This window comes from Nannospalax galili, unplaced genomic scaffold (assembly GCF_000622305.1).
Source record: "Nannospalax galili isolate Female #2095 unplaced genomic scaffold, S.galili_v1.0 scaffold417, whole genome shotgun sequence".
NCBI classification, from domain to species: Eukaryota; Metazoa; Chordata; class Mammalia; order Rodentia; family Spalacidae; genus Nannospalax; species Nannospalax galili.
The window spans coordinates 57935-77474 of NW_008340785.1; the positions used below are offsets into that span (position 1 = coordinate 57935).

The 19540-nt window shown below is 37.0% G+C and overlaps 1 protein-coding gene across 1 annotated transcript in view; it reads left to right on the forward strand.

Moving 5' to 3' along the window:
• Tbc1d32 (TBC1 domain family member 32) overlaps positions 1-19540 on the forward strand; it is a gene marked incomplete at its 5' end in the record, with an annotated part of 270497 nt that overhangs the window by 55210 nt on the left and 195747 nt on the right. Inside the window, 4 exons of the mRNA XM_008835797.3 lie at positions 4098-4238; positions 6826-6918; positions 9458-9600; positions 12157-12284. Of these exons, the coding sequence (XP_008834019.3) occupies positions 4098-4238; positions 6826-6918; positions 9458-9600; positions 12157-12284 (505 nt within the window). The remainder of the gene's footprint in view (positions 1-4097; positions 4239-6825; positions 6919-9457; positions 9601-12156; positions 12285-19540) is intronic.

The following is a 19540-nucleotide window of genomic DNA, read 5'->3' on the forward strand; positions in this document are numbered from 1 at the left end:
TTAGTGATAGGCCAGAGACAAGTCACTAAACTTTAGCCTGGCTTATGAAATTATATTAGGCCTCATTTTCCTCCATGCTGTGTGTATGAGGGTCCCGAAGGCCCAACAGTTGTTGGTAGCATGGTAAGGTCACTTTTGTCAATGATATAAAATATTTTCTATAAATTTAAATTATATAATATAATGACTTTCAAAAATGTATCTTTGGAATTAATATATAGAAACTTCCTCCGTTTATACTTGATGTTCTAATCAGTTCTGTCTGTAGTAATATGCGAATGTTCTAATCTGTTCTATTTGTAATAATACGCAGTCTTTCTTTCTCCTCTGCCAGTTTGTCACTGATTTTATCAAATGTGTATGTATCTTGATATGAGTAAAAGCTTCACAAAATACTGATTTTTGTTACTGGATACCACTTCCCACCCCATGGTTCTTCTCTGTTGATTCTCAATCCGAGCAAAGGTATCCTCAGTGCTTCTTAACATGGTTCGCACTTTCATATTAGATCTGTTTCAGTTATGAGAAGCTTCTTGGACTTTTTGTATATCAATGTTTTTACTGCTTTATTTCTACTCTTGATGCCTCATCCATTATTACTACAATAGAAGACACCTTATTTATAACAAAGTAATAAAGTTTATTTGAAATGTTCTAGATTTTTCTCTATGTATTCTGAGTTGGCCTTGCCCTTTTTCTTACATTTTATAGCTTGAGTTGTTAATCTGATATCTTTTATAATCCTAATATTTTATATTGTTTTTCTTAGAAAGTTTTGTTGAGATTACAAAGATAGCTCATAATTTATCCCTGAATGAAGTCTTTAATTCACAGCAAAGAAAATGTTTAATAACAAATAATTGATGATTCTTTTTAAAGCCAGTACTTTTAGTAGAGGATAAAGCATGGGCATCAGAATTTATTCTTCAAAAGAAACTTGTGTTACTGTCTACATTTGTACATTTTTCTAATTTGTTATTAAAACGTTGCCTCTCACATGCCTTCACCCCTTTACCATTCCATTAGCTTCTCATTGCTCTGTTTTCTTCCTTGTCTACGGGAGACTTCAGGGTATTCTATTTATTTCAAAATACTTGTTAATACCTTCCTGAAGCTCACCAACTTTAGATTATTTCAGTCTTCCATTCTTTCAGGTGCTCAAGGAATTGAGCAGGAAGAGTTTGTGACATAGATTGAAGGTGCAAATATATATTTTCTGACCTCAGTTACTCTGTGTATTAGTTTGGAATCTGGCTAGATTTTGTTGTAGTTTGAATGAAATGGTTGCCATAGGCTCATGTGTTTGAACTCTTGTTTCCTTCTGGAGGCACTGTTTTTGGATGTTACGAAGCCTTTGGGAGGTGCGCTTTAGCTGGAGGAAGTGTGTGTTTGGAAAGTGTCACTTGAAGGTTTTAGCCTGTTCCCAGTTCTGGATTATTCTGAGTACCAGTTCTTTACCTGATGTTCATTTTCGGCCTCAGAATTGAGGCTTAGTCTTTTACTACTGTATGACCTTCCCATCATGGTTTCTATGCTTGTTCTTATTTTCCAGCACACACTCTACTGATTCTTTTCCCTCTCATAACACCATTGTTCTTTCTCTGATTGCTTCAGCCGTTCTAGCAGGGTTTTCTTAGTCACTTGAAAGATACTTCTCTTTTTATTTATGTGTATTCAAAGACATGTTGCCCCCTCCCCTTTTTTTAAAACTCAAGTCTGCTTATTGTTTTGAGAGAGCCTATTCACTTTCATGGTCTTATATATTGCATGTTTTTTTTTTTTTTTGTAAATGTTAACAAATATTCAAGTGAGCATTGTTTTCCTGACTTTCAGATCCATACCTGTATCTCACTGTCACTATTGGGATGTTACATGGATCCTTCCCAAACTATAACATCAAGACCCCTAGTTACTGATTCTTCCGTTTAGACCTACCTGTTCTTTATTCAAATTACTTAATTATAGGAAGAAAATTTACCATCAAGCTAGGAGCTGTAGTTTTCTTAACTTCTGCCATTCCTTCACTGCCGTGTATAATCCTGGCTACATAATGCTGATTTTATTTTCTTAAACATTTATTTTTGTCTGTCTCTTCTATGTTTTTGGTTTTGTTCATATTTTTAAAAAAGACTTGCTTTTATTTTTAATTGTGTTCCTTCATGTGTGTCTGTATGTGGGTATATGCCTGTGAGTGCAGCTGCTGGTGAAGACCAGAAAAGGGCACTGGATCTCTTGGAAGTGGAGGTACAGGCAGTTGTGAGCTGTTTAGCATGGGTACTGGGAACTGAACTTGGGCTTTCTGAGAGAGCTTTACATGCTTTTAGCTGCTGGCCATCTCTCCCCTTGTTCATAATTTCTAAATGGAGTTTCTTTAGACTTAGACCTTCTATACTTCCATGAAAGCCATTCTCCACAACCCACATTTGATTTCTACTTTTTCCCTAAAGATTCTTAACATCTTCCCCATGGCCTCATTATTACAGTCCATATTCTTTCTGTGGTGCATTCCTCCATGATCTGCCACTTCTATTTTCACGGTCCTCTCGCTGTCCTCACATGCTGATTATACCATACTGTTGGACATACAGTGACTTGAAACCCAACTTCCATGTTACTTACTGTATTTTTTTATGTGCATGCTTATGTGAGTTGATGTGTGTGGGGTGTACCTGTGTGCAAGGTGCATATGGAGTCCAAAGGTCAACCTCAGGTGTCATTTCATTCCTCAGGGGCCATCCACCTTGTTGCTGTTTTGAGACAGGGTCTCTCACTGGTCTGGACCATACTGAAAAGGCTGAGCTGACTGGCCAAGAAGCCTCAGTGATCCTTCTGTTTCTGTCTTCCCTATACTGGGATTATAAGCCTGTGCCGCTATGCTTGCTCTTATTTTTGTTGCTTGCACATGTATATTTACATGTGCTCTGGGGATCAAACCCAGGTCCTTGTGCTTACAAGGTGAGCACTGTATTGACTACACTATCTCCACAGCCCTACTTAGTAGTTTTTTTTTTTTTAACATCTGTGAAGTTGTTTAGGATAGTGTAAAATCAGTACTCAGTACACCTTGAATGTAGGACTGATAAATGAATGGAGATTATATCTTGGGTGATATCTATTTATAGATTCTAATTTCAGTTGCAAATGTGGTTGTAGTAATATGGCATGTTATAGTACAGGTTGAATATCCTTTATTTAAAATGCTTGGTACCCAAAATATGTCTGAAGTATTTCAGAGTTCCTCCTGTTGAATATGTCAATTCTGATGTAATGAAATGCTTCTTCTAAGTATGTGTTTATTAAATAAATAATTAAAAAACAAAAACAAAAGAAAAACAATTTTGGAATATTTTTGTAGACTTCATTTATGTTGACTTTATGTAGCTGTTCCAGTTTCTTTTCTGTTGTGACAAACACCCTGAAAGAAAGTGATAGAGGGGAGGAAAGACTTTATTTGCCTTACATTTCCAGGTTGCTGTCCATTATTATGGGAAGTCAAGGCAGGAACTTGAAACATCACATCCACAGTCAAGAGCAGCGAAAGAATACGTGCAGGATCCTTGCTTGCTTGCTCTCAGCTGGTTTTCTCCTCTCTTACACTGTTCAGTACCCCCTGCCTATAGAATGGTGCTGCCCATAATGGGCTAGGTCTTTGTACATCAACTAAGAATCAAAGCAGTTCCCCACAGACAAGCCAACCTGATCTATGTAATGCCTCATTAAGACAGGTGTTTCTAGGGTGTGTAAGGTTGACAGTTAAAACCAAGCACAGGGCTACAAATTAAGACCTTTTCTGTTGACTTCTTCCCTCCATTATTTTTGAAAACTCTCTTTGGTGACAGATAACTCTGTCAATATAATGGTATTTTTAGATTGAACACTAGTTTCATAGTGTACTTTTCTGAGAATTACCAATTTTATAATGACCAATTTTCCTTGGACTTATAAAATATCATAGGTAATAATTAGGAAGATAAATATTAAAAAAATTAACTCCAGTAGTGTCTCTGTTTTGGACTACAACACTGTGGTGTTCAAGAGGGATTGAAGACATACTGTGAAAGATAACATTATTAAAATAAATATTCTTTTCTTTTAAGGCAACAAGCAGAAAAGTTTCTACTACTCAGGACAAGAATTACAATATATTTATTTCATTCATTCACTGTGCCTTCTAGGAAGATTATTGATCTATAAACAAGGCAGAAAACTATTTCCTATAAAGTTGAAGAATAGAAAAGGTAAGTATATTTAGGCTAAATGAATAGGTTAAGATATGGGAAGGTTTATATTATACAGACTCATATTTGAAGCTTTGGTTTGGTATCTACTCTAGCCCTTATCTATATGTATTTTAGTCTTATATAATTAGAGTATTTTTTTCTTTGAAGCTCTTCTTTTTTTGGTTCTCAGTATATACTTATAATTATTCCTGAAAATATTTTTTTTCTATTTCTTCAGTGTTTAATGATTTTCCTACTTCTCTCTGTTTTTCAAAATCCTAGACATACTTACTGATTCAGTTCTGTACATAAAACTAGAAGACCTCTTTTAAGTTCTGGCTTGCCTACAAATTATCTATGACCTTTGGGCAAACAAGTCACTTTATTTTTATTTTATTTTTTTCAGTTTTTGAAAATGGAATAATCTTATCAGTGATGTTGGACTCATAGAAATTTCATAATCCTGGAGATGTTAAAGTGCAGCATTTAATGTACTACTCTACCATTTTATACTGTCTTAATTTAATTTACCAAATTTACCTTTACAAAATTGATATTAGTTAACATCTTTAATTCTCTATAAAGACTTTATGTCCAGCACTAAGAATGTATTATATAATAGAATTCAGCAAACTTTTTCTGAAAAAGCGTCAGTGAATATTTTGGTTTTGGTGGGCGATACACCATTTTTTTTTATTATATATTCTTTGTGTTTACAGATGTTCAAGAAAGGGTTAACATAGACCTGAGACTGCTTTCCTTATAATGGCCTGCTTGTAAGGTTGGCCTTTGGCTGGCATCTAGGACTTTGGAATAACACTTTCAGCACTGATAAAGGCACACAAACTGTGTTTATACTGGTCATTGTGCCTAAACTGTACAAACATTGTGATTCTCGCTGAACACTTCTTTACTTTTGAGAATTTTGATATGTGCTGGGTAGAGGGTGTCTACATGCTCAACCCATAGTAAGAACTTTGGGCATTCATCTCAAATCTTCTAATCGGCAGCACTTCACATGTGTTGCCACAGCTCATTGATGGAGGAATTGGATGTATTGTGTGATTCCATCGGGAGCAGGCTCTTACAAGCTTCTGCCTGGTTTGCTAGGGATTTCAGGCTGTATAACCTTTTCCATTGATTTTGCTTTGCATAATTTTATTATAATATGTAGTGTGAATATGGCTATATGATGAGTCTCATGGATCTTCCTAGTCAATCAAATCTGAACAGTTTTCAGGACCCCTGTCACATTTTACAAATGAAAAATCCATTTTTAGCTGTGAGCCCTACAAAATCTGATCATAAGAACCATGGTTCGTTGATGCTCTTACAGAGTGTATTCATCTTGAATCCTCATATCATGTTGTTTTATTTGTCCTAATCTTTTGAGCCCTTTGAAAACAGACATTGCATTATGTACTTCTGTAATTCTCAAGGTTGTGTCATATAGTTTAAGGCACTGTGGGCATAGCTTGAGCTCTCGGATTAAGGAGCTGTTATTTTATAGGATATTGCTGAACTTACAGAATTAAAAAGACCTTTGATGTTTTTGTAGGTATTCAACTTAAGCCTCATCTGTAATAGATTTAGCATTTTATATTGACTTTTAATGACTATATTTTGCTCTGTCAAGTATTCTATAATAGCATATAATAACATAGACCTATATCCAACTTTAAATTCCATGCTGTACCTCCAGTATATTTTATATTTTAGTTTTTTGATTTATTTATTTTTACTTTTTGTGTACAAGTGTTTTGCCTACACATACATAAGTACAACTGTGTCATGCAAAGCTTACAGAGGCCAGAAGTGGGTGTTGGATCCCCTGGACCTATGGATGCTGGGAATTGAACCTGGGTCTTCAAGAAAAGCAGACAGTGCTCTTAACTACTGAATTATCTCTCTAGCTCTTCCCTAGTATATTTTTATGACAGCTTCTACAGCAAGGTTTGGTCTAATGTATCCAAACTTATCTGACATTTTGTTTGTATGATTATGAACTAAACATGTTTTCTAACTGTTGAGAAGAGCCCAGATCTTTTTGTGATGTGTGGAAAACATGAACTTTCAGTGAATGTAAGGTTGAATTGATACAGTCATACTTACTCATTTGTTGATTGTCTGTGGCTGCCTAGCACCACAGTAGCCTGCTTGAGTGTTTGTGATAGAGCTGGTTTGGCCTTAAAGCTGAAAGTAGTCATTGCCTAGTCATTATTGAAAACAAATTTGCTGACCTTATTTTACAGTGCCAAATAAGTTAGTTGAGTCAGTGTATTAAGCTGAATTCTGGTAGTCATCGTTGAATTACCTCAAATAGCCACAATCAGATTCATGTATCTATCGTGGATTTCTATCAAGAAAGCTCAAAATAGATGACAAAACTGTGTTTTGTCATAGCAAAATAATTAATAGGTGCTATTTTTTACTATACTGTTTTGTTTTAGAGTAAAATATTTTGGATCATAGTTCTCTTCTGATTGAGTTTATGTCAAGACTATGATGCAATATTCAAGGTAGTTGAAATGTAGGTACTTTTTCTTTTTTAGATTGTAGGCATATGTTATGAATTAATATTTTTTCATTTTTTTTCTTTGTAAAGATTCAGTATCTCTCACAAATCTGATGGTTCTGTTTACCCATCTCATTTGTTATTCACCAAGTTGTCCAAAGATGACATCGGTTGTATATTCAGGTAATTCCCCTACTGACTGATTGGTTGGGTGATTTTTAGTACCAGAAATTCAAGCCGTATTTCTTCTGTTTTAGAGAAAAAAAATACTTAAAATATTTAGTATTCTTTTGTCTAGATATTTTAAATAACTGACCTACTTTGGTAAATAGAGTTTATTAAGACTGAATACTATTTGCAAGAAATTACATTGGTTATGAAATAAGCCATGGATTTTAGTTTTGTTCACTGATGTTAAGATGTTTCTAATCTGTCAGGTTTTTAATTTAGAACCAGTTTAGCCAAGAATTTTAATGTTATTCCTAATGTGATATTCTCCTGTTCTCCAGAAATGATATTAAGAGAAGTTTGATTGACATATGCTCATATGCTCTCCTTTTGCTAGTTTCTATTTTAATTTTATTTATTAATTTTGAATTGTATGAGTGTATTGCCTGTATGTAAGAGTACCTGTGTCATGCAATGCCCATGGAAGTCAGGAGAGGGTGTCAGATTCCCCTGGAACTGGAGTTACAGATGGTTGTTAGCCACTTGTGAGTCCTGGGAATTGAACCCTGTTCCTCTAAAAAAGCAGCGAGTGCTCTTTAACTGCTGAGCCATCTCTCTAACCCCATCTTTTTGCTATTTTCTCTCCTTTATACTTTCTTAGATGTTTTGATCAGTTTCCTTGTTTTGGTTCACATCTAAATCTTCAATCATTTTCAGGGTCTTTTATTAAGAATAAAGAAAAAAAAACAACTTCATGTTTTATCGTAAAGTGCCACTTACTCTTATGCATGTTGCCTGGCTTGTGAAAATGTTTTAAAATATTAACTTTTCTTTTTGGTCTTTGTTAGACAGGGTCTCTCTGTAGCCCCAGCTGGCCTGGAACTCGCTATGTAGACCAGGCTGGCTTGGAACTCACAGAGATCCTCCTGCCTCTGCCTCCCAAGTGCTGGGATTAAAGGCATATGCCACCATGCTCAGCCCAAAATATTAACATTTTAAAAATACTTCCTTTTCCTTTAAATATCAATAAAAGTCTCCAGTGTCAAAAGAGAATATTCCAATAATGGAGGCTGTAGTCTTCTAAACTTGGGAAATATCTTGAAAATGTTAGCAGATTCTGAGAGGAACTCGAATAAACAAAAGAAAAAAATAGTTTGGGTTGTGTATTAGTCCTATGATATATAACCAGCTAGTGGGTATAATCTGTGCAATTATAATAGTATATCTTAACAGCAATTGTGAAATTCTACTGTCTTTACAGCATTTATATGCAGGGAGTACTAGCTTAATCCCTGCTCATGTTTCTTCCTTTCTGAAGCGTTCTTTGTCATAAAACTTATCTTTTCCATATTAAAAGTACTTCCTAGTATTTTGGCTTGCTATTAGTGGATGGTCTTTGTCTTATTTCATTCTCCAACTACTGTGTTGTCCAGTATTGGTAGGCATTTAGTTGTATTACATAAATAGCTCATTGATAGTATTTCTTATTGCAAACAGGTTTTCTTTTTTCTTTCGAAAAAACCTGGTACTAGTTTAAAACTCATTGAATCCTTTTTTGTTTTCTTTTTGTCAGGTGTCAACATGAAGTTAGCATGTTTATGGAATATGGGCTATTATAACATACATTAATAACCTCATTTTATATTGCATTTTTCTAGGACAGTCTTACATAATACTTGTGAAGTTAGAACAAATATCTTGAAAACATTTTAATTTATAAAATAAAAAAAACATTTTATTTTAGTAATCATTCCAACCGTATTACAGTTTATACATTTTTGGCTTTCTTATTCATATTTTTAAACATAGCCTTAAAATGCAGCTTGAGGGCTGGAACGATGGCTCAGAGGTTAAGAGCATATGTTGCTTTTGCAGATGACCCAGGTTCAGTTCCCAGCACCCACATGGCAGCTAACAACCATCTGTAACTCCAGTTCCAGGGGATCCAACACCTTCTTCTGGCTTCTGTGGGCATTATTCAGCACAGATGCATTTACATACATGCAGAAAAAACAGTTATACCTAAATTATGAATGAATAAATAAATACATAAGTAAAAAATCACACTTGCTTTCCTTCCTTTTGGGATGATACAAGTACTCCTGTCTCTATGGTCATGTCAGTTTTCTTCTGTGGTTTCATTTAAATGCTTCATTTACTTTTCTTCTGAGCTCACATACCTGAGTACATTATTTAAGAAAAAGAACAAAAGTGAATACAAATTAAAGCATTTCCTAGAAGAAAAGTTGAGTCTTCTTCAAACCATATCTTTACTATCAAGCAGCAATTTGATGTCAAAATCAATAATATTATATCTCTTTTCTCATTCATATTTTTGTCATTTACCTTTTTTAATATTAACTCGAAGGCATAGTAAGCTAGTTGAGATCATAAGTTTTGGACTGTAATCTTCATTCCTTGGGATTTTAGTTGTGCAATTTTTGAACAATTGAATTACTTTTGAACTTTATGGAATGGTAGGTAGCCTATAATTGAAAGCAGTACTGAGTCATGCTTCAAGTTTTAGCTTTTCACTTTTCTTTCTGCTTCTCAGAGAATTATTCTCCTGCGAGTATGGTGGCTGAAGTTCTTCGGATACTCTGTGATCAAAAAGAATGTGCAGTTGAGTGCTTATATAACAGCACTGTGATGGAGACACTTCTTCAGCCCATTCATAATTTAATGAAAGGAACTCAGGTGGGTTTTATTTATTAAAAAGAAAAGGAGCTTCTTCATTGACTATTATTAGTAAATATTTGATAGCTTTTGCTTTTGCTATAGTTGAAATATTGTGCTACAGTGTCATATAAAATATGAGTATTAGCTAGGCGTGGTGGTGCACACCTTTAATCCCAGCAGAGGCAGGCAGATCTCTGTGAGTTCAAGGCCAGCCTGGTCTACATAGTGAGTTCCAGGTCAGCTGGGGCTATAGAGAGACGCTGTCTCAAAAAGATTAAAAAAAAAAAATAAAAAACAAACAAAAAACATGAGTAGTTTGTGCTCATATATATATATGTTTGTTAAATTGTAGTTTCTTCAGTTATTTATTAGATTAGCTATGACAAGCTGATAGGAATGCACGTACAGCATCTTATTTTTCTAATCTGGCTGGTGTGAATAAAACAGACAAAAGTTACTGTTTAGAAACAAGACTCTGTTTCAGAGTCTTCTAAATATGATAAATCTTGTGAACATCTTGTTTATTTTAATGGCAATTTCAGAGTCCTTGAAAATTGGATTATTTTCCCGAAGAACCGACTCTGTAAAGTAGGAAGACCTGGTACTAGGAAGAAAGCATGTGTTCAGTCCTGGACCTGAGCATGTATGACACAGTATTTTCCCTATGTAATACAATTTAATTATTATTATTGAGGCTGAAAGAAATGACTTGCTCATGTGAGATGTTCAGCACATAGCAGTGTTGGTGTCCTTACCCAACTTGCTGTACGTCTGCATAGCTCTCTCCTGGGACTTGAGCTTTGTGACAGTGGTCTTTGGAGTGCGTCAAAAGTGTGGAAATTTTTTTTTAATCTGTTTTGTAGCAGCTTTACCTGTTTCATTTCCCTTTTGGCCCACACTATAATGGGATAACAAATAACTAGATGACAGCTTATAGGAAGCAGTTCTCTTCTTCTACCACGTAGGACCTAGGGATCAAAGTTTGGCTGTCAGGCTTAGCAGCAAGCACCTTTACCCTGTGAGCCATCTTGCTGGCTTTGAATTATTTATTCTTGAGGGTAGGCCTAGTCCACTTACAAATAGTAGATATCTAATATCTAACTTAAGCCGCCTAGCATCACCTATTGAAATGTGTATCAGTGCTCTGTGCTGGGTACTACAAATATAGAAGAGAATGTTTATTTTAGCTCATGGTTCAAGGGACAGTTCATCATGGTAGGAACAAGAAGGAGTTGGAAGGAACTGGCCGTATTGTATCCACAATTAAGCATGGAGGGATGGATGCATGCCTCTGCTCAATCCCCTTTCTTCACTTACAGAGTCCAGAATCCAGGCTGGGGCATGGCACCACTCACAGTGGATAGATCTTCCTACTTCAGTTAGTGTAGTCAAGATAATCCCTTTAGGCATGCCTGGAGGTCCATCTCCTTAGGTGATTATCCATTCTATCAAGTGGGCATTTAACTTTGACCAACATGCACACATATAAAATGTGTGCAGGTATTAGTGTGTGGTATGTACATTGTACATGTTGTGTATACGTGTGTGTGTGTGTGTATGAATGCCTGGGGTCCACATGTGGACTTCACATACCCTTCTCTATCACTATGCACCTTATTCCTTTGAGACAGTGTCTCTCACCGAACTGGGGGCTAAGCTGGCAGCCAGCAAGCCCTGGTGGTCTTCCTGCTCCCCCCACCACCCCAGCACTGAGATTACAGGTGCATGCAGCCGTACCTGGTTTTTGTATGTGGGTGCTGGGTATTTGAACTCAGGTTCTCATGCCCTTACCCACTGAGCCATCTCCCCAGCTTCTGCCCTTTATAATTTTAAGGGACTGTGCCTGACTCATATTTGCTAAGGAAATTCGTGAAGTTTGTATGGCTGTTGGTTATAAGGTAGGCATTTTAAAATTCATTTTAGAGAATATGAACATTAGTATCCATATAGACCGAAAACAACAAGCAGGTCCTAAAAAGAATAGGAATTGCTATAAACAGGCTTCAGCAATAATAGCATTTCTACGTTTCAGTATTTGTTTTCTGCTATTTTGTTACCTGTTAGCAAAGTCATTTTAGTACTTCTGTTTGAAGTGGGCAGATATGATTGGTTCAGTTTGTTTCCTCGGTGAGTAACATTATCTCTCTATTGGCCAGCCCATGAACTGGCTGTTGTAGTCAGTCCTCACTGAGTTAGGTATACAAGTGGTATCAATAAGTTGAATTATATTGTTAGATACCACATACACTGTAATAATGAGTGCCTGAAAAGTACGAGGCAGCATAGAATGGAGGGAGCTACTGCATGAGGTAACCAGAGTTACTCATAAAGCTGTAACTGGAATGGCAATTCTCAATCACAGGCAGAGGCAAAATTCCTGAATTTATTTGCCTCATTAGCTGGTAAAAGAATATAATCCAATGACACATTTAATTCTGATATATTATTTTATAACCAAACAAATCATTAAGGTTTCTGTTGTTGTAGCAGCAATAAAACTTTATTTGAACATATACCACCCTTGATACATCATAAAATTTTATGATTTGTCTTGTCTTTTTTTAAAATGTGCAGCCTGCTCCAAATTGCTCTGAAACAGCTTTAATTCACATAGCTGATATTTTGACAAGAATTGCTTCTGTAGAAGAAGGACTTACTTTACTTCTTTATGGAGAAAATATGAACTCTTCTGAGGAAGAAAGGTATGCATCTACATTTTAATCTGGATAGCTATTATTAGGTTTCCTGATGAGCCATTGGTGACATGTTAAATGATCTTCATTATACTCTTTTTAGAAAAATGTGTATATATATATATATATATATACACACATATTTTGTGTGTGTGTGTGTGTGTGTGTGTGTGTGTGTGTGTGTGCCTGGGTGAGCACACCACATGTGTGCTGGAGCCTGCGGAGGCCAGAGAGGGTGTCAGATACCTTGGAACTGCATGCCTTTGTGAGCTGCCGTGTGGGTATTGGAAACTGAGTCCAGGTCCTCTGGTATATATATATATATCTATATATACACACATATTTTGTGTGTGTGTGTGTGTGTGTGTGTGTGTGTGTGTGTGTGCCTGGGTGAGCACACCACATGTGTGCTGGAGCCTGCGGAGGCCAGAGAGGGTGTCAGATACCTTGGAACTGCATGCCTTTGTGAGCTGCCGTGTGGGTATTGGAAACTGAGTCCAGGTCCTCTGCAAGAGTAGTAAGCACTCCTAAACTCACCTCTCCAGTCCCTTTCATGTAATCTTATATCACAGTTGGAATAGCGAGGTTTACTCCAGATGGATTCTCTCCATGTTCCCTCTCATCTGCTTCCTCACTTTGGTAGATTTCCAAAGCCGCATGGTGGATTCTGCCAAATCAACCAAAGGTTCACCAGGGAGAAGCTACTTTCCTTCTTCCTTCTTTGCTAAGTCCTAGCTCTTCACTTAACCCATGGGAACCTTGTAGTACTTAGGTTTCTAGACTTCCTGTGATCTGATGATGAAATGCCTTGGGAAAACCTATAAACATGTTTATCTTCTATTTATAAAATAGCATTGTATATATATATAATTTCAGTTCTATCAACTATAGACATTTTTTAGGTGAGTACAGATTGATACTTTATTTAATAGCTATATTATACTTTTTGATTTAGTTTATCATAATTTTTAAAAACTTTCCCTCTGTTAATGGATAGTAGATTGTGGGTCAGGTTTTGCCTCCATAAAGGACACTGGAATAAACATTTTTTGTTATCTTTAGCTTGTTGATATGATGAATTACATTAATTGGTTTTGAGTGTCAAACAGCCTTTTCTCTGGGAGTAAGTCATACTTGATTTTGGTGAATAATTCTTCTTGCCCATTGTGGCTTTGATTTGCCAGTAGTTACTGAGGATTTTTGTTGTGTTGATGAGAGATACCAGTCTCTGAACCTGCAGTGTCTTTTTTTTTCTCCCTTGGTATTATTTAAATGCTGCTCTCATAAGTTAGAAATGACTCCTTCTGCTTCTATGTTGTGGAAGGAATTGTAGACAACTAGTGTAACTTCTTACATGAATATTTGGTAGGATTCATCAGTGAGACAATTTGAGCTTAGTGTTTTCTATTTCTATTAATTCTTCAATTTCTACATAAGATGTTGACCTATTCAGTGTTCTTTCCTTTTGTCTTGCAGAGAGGTGGTGCATTGCATATGCTATTTGTGTGCACAGAGTTGATTTAATGTTCCCTTGCTATTGTGTTAGTGACTGGAGGACCATAGTGAATGAGCTTGCTTTCACTTTGGTATTAGTCTCCCTCTTCCACTCCCTCTCCATTTTCCTCTCCTTCTTTCTCTCCCTCTTCTCTGTCTCCTTCTCTCCCTGCCCTCATTTATTTGGAGGGCATGTTCATTTTTTGGATATAGGTTTCACTATATTGCCCAGGTCAGCCTGGGACGCCCCAGTCCTCTTCCCTTAACCTCCCAAGTACTAGGATTACAGATGCCTGGCATGACTTCCCTCCTGTTTTTAATTTCATTGAATTTTGTTCTAATTCTTGCTTCATTTTTTTCTGCTTACTTTGGATTTAATTTTCTCCTCCTTTTCTAGTTTTTTTGTGGGATACTCAGATGAGTAACATGCTCTTTCCTCTCAGAGTGTGTGCATTCAGTGCTGTGCATTTTCCTTCAGCAGTGCTTGTTCTGCATCTGACAAGAGCTCCTTTTCTATGTGCTCCTTTTTTGGTGCTGGAGGTTGAACCTAGATCCTTGTCCATGCCCAGCACCTGGTCTACTGCTGAGCTGTTCTCCTGGCCTCTACATTTTGAGAAATTGTGTTCTTATTTTCCATTTAGTTAAAATATTTAAAGATTCTGTAGAGATTTTTGACTCTTTAATAGCTCTTAAAGCATGCTTTGTATAATTTCTGTGAAGTTCAAAGTGTACTGTTGATGAATCATCTTATCTAATATATTTTCTGCTATTGCTGGATAAAGTATTCTGAAGAGGTCAGTTATATGTAGATTGATTTTCAGTTCAGCTATGCTGTTACTTACTTCCTGCTGAAATCTTTAGTTACTAATGCAGTGTTATAATTTTCAGCATTATTAATGATTTCTTGTTCTCTCTTTGGTAAGATCAGTGTTTACTTCTTGTATTTGTTGCTTTGATGTTAGGTGCACACACATTAAGGGTTGCTATGTAATTTGGAATATTGACTTCTGTATTGTTGGTAATGTTTTTGTCTTTGAACTTTGTCTGAAGTTAATATAGCTGCTCTAGCTGTTTGTTATTGTTAGCACAGTATAGCTTCTCTTCATTCCTTTACTTTTAATGCATTTGTGTTTTTATCCTGATTTTTTTCTTTTTCACTGCGTGGGATCAGACTCTTAGGCCTTAGCACATGCTAGGTAAGCCTTCCTCTACTCAGCTATATTTATATTCCCCTTTGTGCCATTATTTAAAGTGGGATTCCAGCACAGTAGGCTTTTAATTTTTTAGTCTTCTTTGGCAATTTTTTTTGTCTTATAATTGGTGTATTTAAAAAGTAAAGAAAAAATTAGTAATATAATGGGATTTTATATCTATTTATTGGTTTTCTGTTTGCTAGGTAAGCCTTCCTCTACTCAGCTATATTTATATTCCCCTTTGTGCCATTATTTAAAGTGGGATTCCAGCACAGTAGGCTTTTAATTTTTTAGTCTTCTTTGGCAATTTTTTTTGTCTTATAATTGGTGTATTTAAAAAGTAAAGAAAAAATTAGTAATATAATGGGATTTTATATCTATTTATTGGTTTTCTGTTTGTTGCCCTTGTTCTTTATATCTTTTCTCTCTCTCTCCCTCCCTCTTTTTTCCTCCCTCCTCCTCTGTTTTCCACTCTTCTGCCTTATACGCCTTTGATTGAACGTTGTATATGATTCTATCATTTCTCTCTTATTTTCTTTTTGTCACTTGATTGTTCTGAAGTTTGTAATATTCCTTTACAACCAAATTCACTGTAACTAATAGTAATACAGTTTGAAATCCTCTTTCCTTTTTTTTTTCCTTTTTCTTCTTTGTTTTAAAACAGGGTCTTGCTATGTAGACCAGTCTGACCTCAATCTTGTCCCTTTCCTCCTGCCTGTGTTTCTGAGGTTCTGGAATGACAGGCGTGTTACACCACACCCAGCTGAATCTTCTTGCATTGGCTGTTTTTATTTCCTTTTTATAAAATTCCCCATTTTAAAGTATATATTTTTTTTTATTGACTTGAAGCTATAGATACTTAAGCATGCAACGCTTAAAAAACAGGATTCTTTCTTTGGTTTTCTCTATGTTAGGGCTTCAGTTAGTATTTATCTCTGTCTTATCACATGAGATGCTTCTGTATGTACTGATTTGAAAATATTGAGATGTTATCCATTGCCTTACTTCACTGTCTCCCTTGCTGCTCCCCCCTTCACTCCAACACGTCACCTGATGTATTAGTTACTTTTCCGTTGCTATGATAAAACATCATGACCAAGGCAGCTTATAGGAGGAAAAGATTTTATTTGGCTTATGGTTCTAGAGGGTAAGTGTCCATTGTGGTGGAAGGCATGTTGGCAAAGGTGTTGGAGCAGAAGCTGAGTGTTCACCTTTTCAAGCAGGCACAGGAAGCAGTGAGAAACTGGAAATCCAGCAAAGCTTAAGAGCGCTCAAAGCCCACCTCCAGTGACATGCTTCTTCCAGCAAGGCTGCACCTCCTAAAGGTTCTTTTACCCTCCCTAAACAGCACCAGAAACTGGGCACGGGTGTTCAAATACTTGGAGCCTACAAGGGACACTTATTTAAACCACCACACCTGGTCCTTCCCTTCGTAACAGTTCTGTTGCATAGTCGTTTTGATAGTTAATCCCCATGTGTTCAGGGCTGACCACTTAGGATTGGATAACCTATCAGAAAGCTCATCCCCTGGAGAAAACTGACTTTTCTTCTCTCAGCAGCCATTAATTGCCTGTAGTTATTCATCTAGAAATGTGACCTTGCGAAATTTCCCCCAATCATGTTGGCATGGTGTCTGTCTGATTGGATTTAAGGCCCTCTCAGTAGGAGAGAATTCATGCCTGGTACTATAAGCTATCCAAATACATGTGGTTGGAGAAGTCATGGACCCTAGAGGATAGCCTACTACTGTCCTTTCCCTAAACCAATACAATTTCTAATCATATTTTAAGAATTATCCAGAAACGCACAGATTAGTGGACATCTCACTCATCATCGTCAAAGAAGCTTCTTTTTGCATCAGATGGAGAGAGCCACAACTGGTCAGATGCAGAGAATAAGTGTCTGTTGGGTACCCAGCCCCAAGTGACACATCTACAGTGAAACCCCTACACTTAAGGCTCAGGGAACATTGCAAAAGAGGGGGTGAAAAGATTGTAGAGGACCAGGATGCCTGCTGCTAGAGAGTGTCTTCTGGGCATGACTGGAAGTTGCACCTGTGAAATCTCAACTTTATGCTTCCTGATATATTCTGCCTTTACTTGATGGACATTTCAAATCTGAAGATCCATGCTTTTCAACTTAGGAAAAAATAGATTTCTTAATTTCTGATTTCTTTCTAAAAAGATTGTTTTGATATGGACTTCCTTTCCTTTCTGTTTTGTTGTGGCCCTAACATTGAAATTAAGTATTTCATTTAAGTTTGTCTGTGTGTATGTGTGTGTTTTAAAAACAGAACACCTTTGAGGTCAGTATGTTTGTTTACCTCTGAGGATAAAGCAATTTTCCTCTCTCATACTCCCCAAACCTGCCCCCCTTTTTGTTTTGTAGCCCCAGCTTGCCTGGAACTTGCTGTGTAGACAGGACTGGCCTTGATCTCAGAGATCCGCCCACTTATGCCTCACAAATGCAGGGATTAAAGGTCTGCATCACCACACCCAATTGTCTCATACTTTATCATCTCTCTTGAATTTTTTTTTCACTTGTTCTCTTGATCTCTATTACTAATTGGAGTTTTTTCTGAATATTTAGAGTGAAAAGCTGCTTGAGAATGATACGAGGGCACTTGTCACTTGTGGCCATTACTGCACTCTGTATTATGTAGTAAATGCCGTGGCACTTTGCTGGGAGCTCCCTATTGTTAGCATCCTTGGTTTTGTGTATGTTCTCATCAGATTCCATAGAAATGCAACTTGTAGTGAGCTGCCCAGGGGGCACAGGCCTCTCAGTAGTGACTGGGTGGACATGGTGCTGATCTCAAGCATTGGTGCAATTTGATTTGATCCCAGAGTACCTTCTACCCACTTGTGCTTATTGGTCTCTGCAGCTTCTAAGAAGTACCCTTGGCTAGCTGTATGAAATTTACAGGGGGAGCTGGAGGATAAAGTTCTCCTTAAACTTACTTCCAGCGCCAAATCTTCTGTTTTCAATTCCATTTCCCCCCACCCAGTGCAGTGATATTTAATATCATCAATATCTGGGATTTTTGTTTGTTTGTTTGATTTGTTTGTTTTTTGGCAAGGCTCTAAGAAGTAAATCTAGTTATTCTGCCTATGAAAATTTATTTTTTCATTTTTTAAAGACTGAGCATCATTAATAGCTCAAACTGGCCTTGAACTTGTGATCTTCCTGTCTCAGCCTCCTGATGGCTAGGATTGTAGGTGTGTGCCACTATGTCTGGCCTTCTATCAGTCTTTCTGTTCCTGTATGAATGTTATTAATTGGCATGTAATTAGTTTTTTTTTTTTGCTTCTCAGTATCTTTATGATTTATATGTGTTTTTTTTTAAATTTTTAAAAATTATTTATTTAATAACAACATACTTAGAAATTCCAGCTCTTTTTAAAATTGTATTTATTATATTTATTTTATGTGTGAGAGTGTATAGCCTGCATGTATGTAAGTGTACCGTGTTGTGAAATGCTGGTGGATGTCAGAAGATGTGATCAGATCCTCTGGAACAGGAGTTAGGACAGTTGTTAGCCACCATGTGGGTGCCGGGAATCGAACCCAGGTTTCTGCAAGATCAGTCAGTGCTCTTAAGCATTGAGCCATCTCTCCAGTCCCCTAATTCTAGCTCCTTAACTCTGACATCTTAAGTGAAATAAATACACTGCTCTTAAGTCTATAAGAGCAACCAACTCAAAGATTACATTTAATGGAGTAGTACCCCTAGTTCTACCTACAAACCATCTGCTGAACTGAACCACAGGCGTGTGCTCTAATGACCAGCATCCCATCAATTTGTGCTCACAGTGACGTTACTCTGATCCTGATTATCTCTCCAGAAAGTATCTGACTTCCAACAGCAGATGAATAAGGCAGTGCCCCTCAAATACTGCTAACACAGCATCACCTGGGGATTTTGCTTAGACAGATTTTCCCACTAAGTCATAGGAGACCCCTGGGATTCTACATTTCTATCAAGCTTCCAGGTGATGTGGGTGCTGCACCCGAGACCACACTAAGGAAAGTGAGGCAGAGAACCATACTATGATGATGGAGTAGGAGACCAATGGCTTGGCTCTCTTTAAGCACGACACAAAAGCTTCTATTGAGTTTTGCTTTTTCTATTAATAATGAAATTATTACCAAACCTAGTGCCACAGACACTCCTGAGGCCAATCCAGGGGAAATCACAAATTTAAGACCTATCTGGGCTACAGAGGAAACTTACGGCCAACCTGGGTAACTTAGCAAGAACTTGTCTCAAAATAAAAAGTAAAGATGGGGATGGCACGACTGGGACAGTGGTAGTTTGACTTGCCTAGCATACACAAACCCAGGTTTAATCCCTAGCACCATAAAAACAATATAGTTGGGACTAGAGAGATGGCTCAGCAGTTAAGAGCACTGGTTGTTCTTGCAGAAGACCCAGGTTCGAATCCCAGCACCCACATGGCAGCTACCAACTGTCTGTAACTCCAGTTCCAGGGGATCCGGCGACCTCTTCTGTCCTCAAGGGCATTGCATGACACAGGTGCACTTACCTATATGCAGGCAATACACTCATACACATAA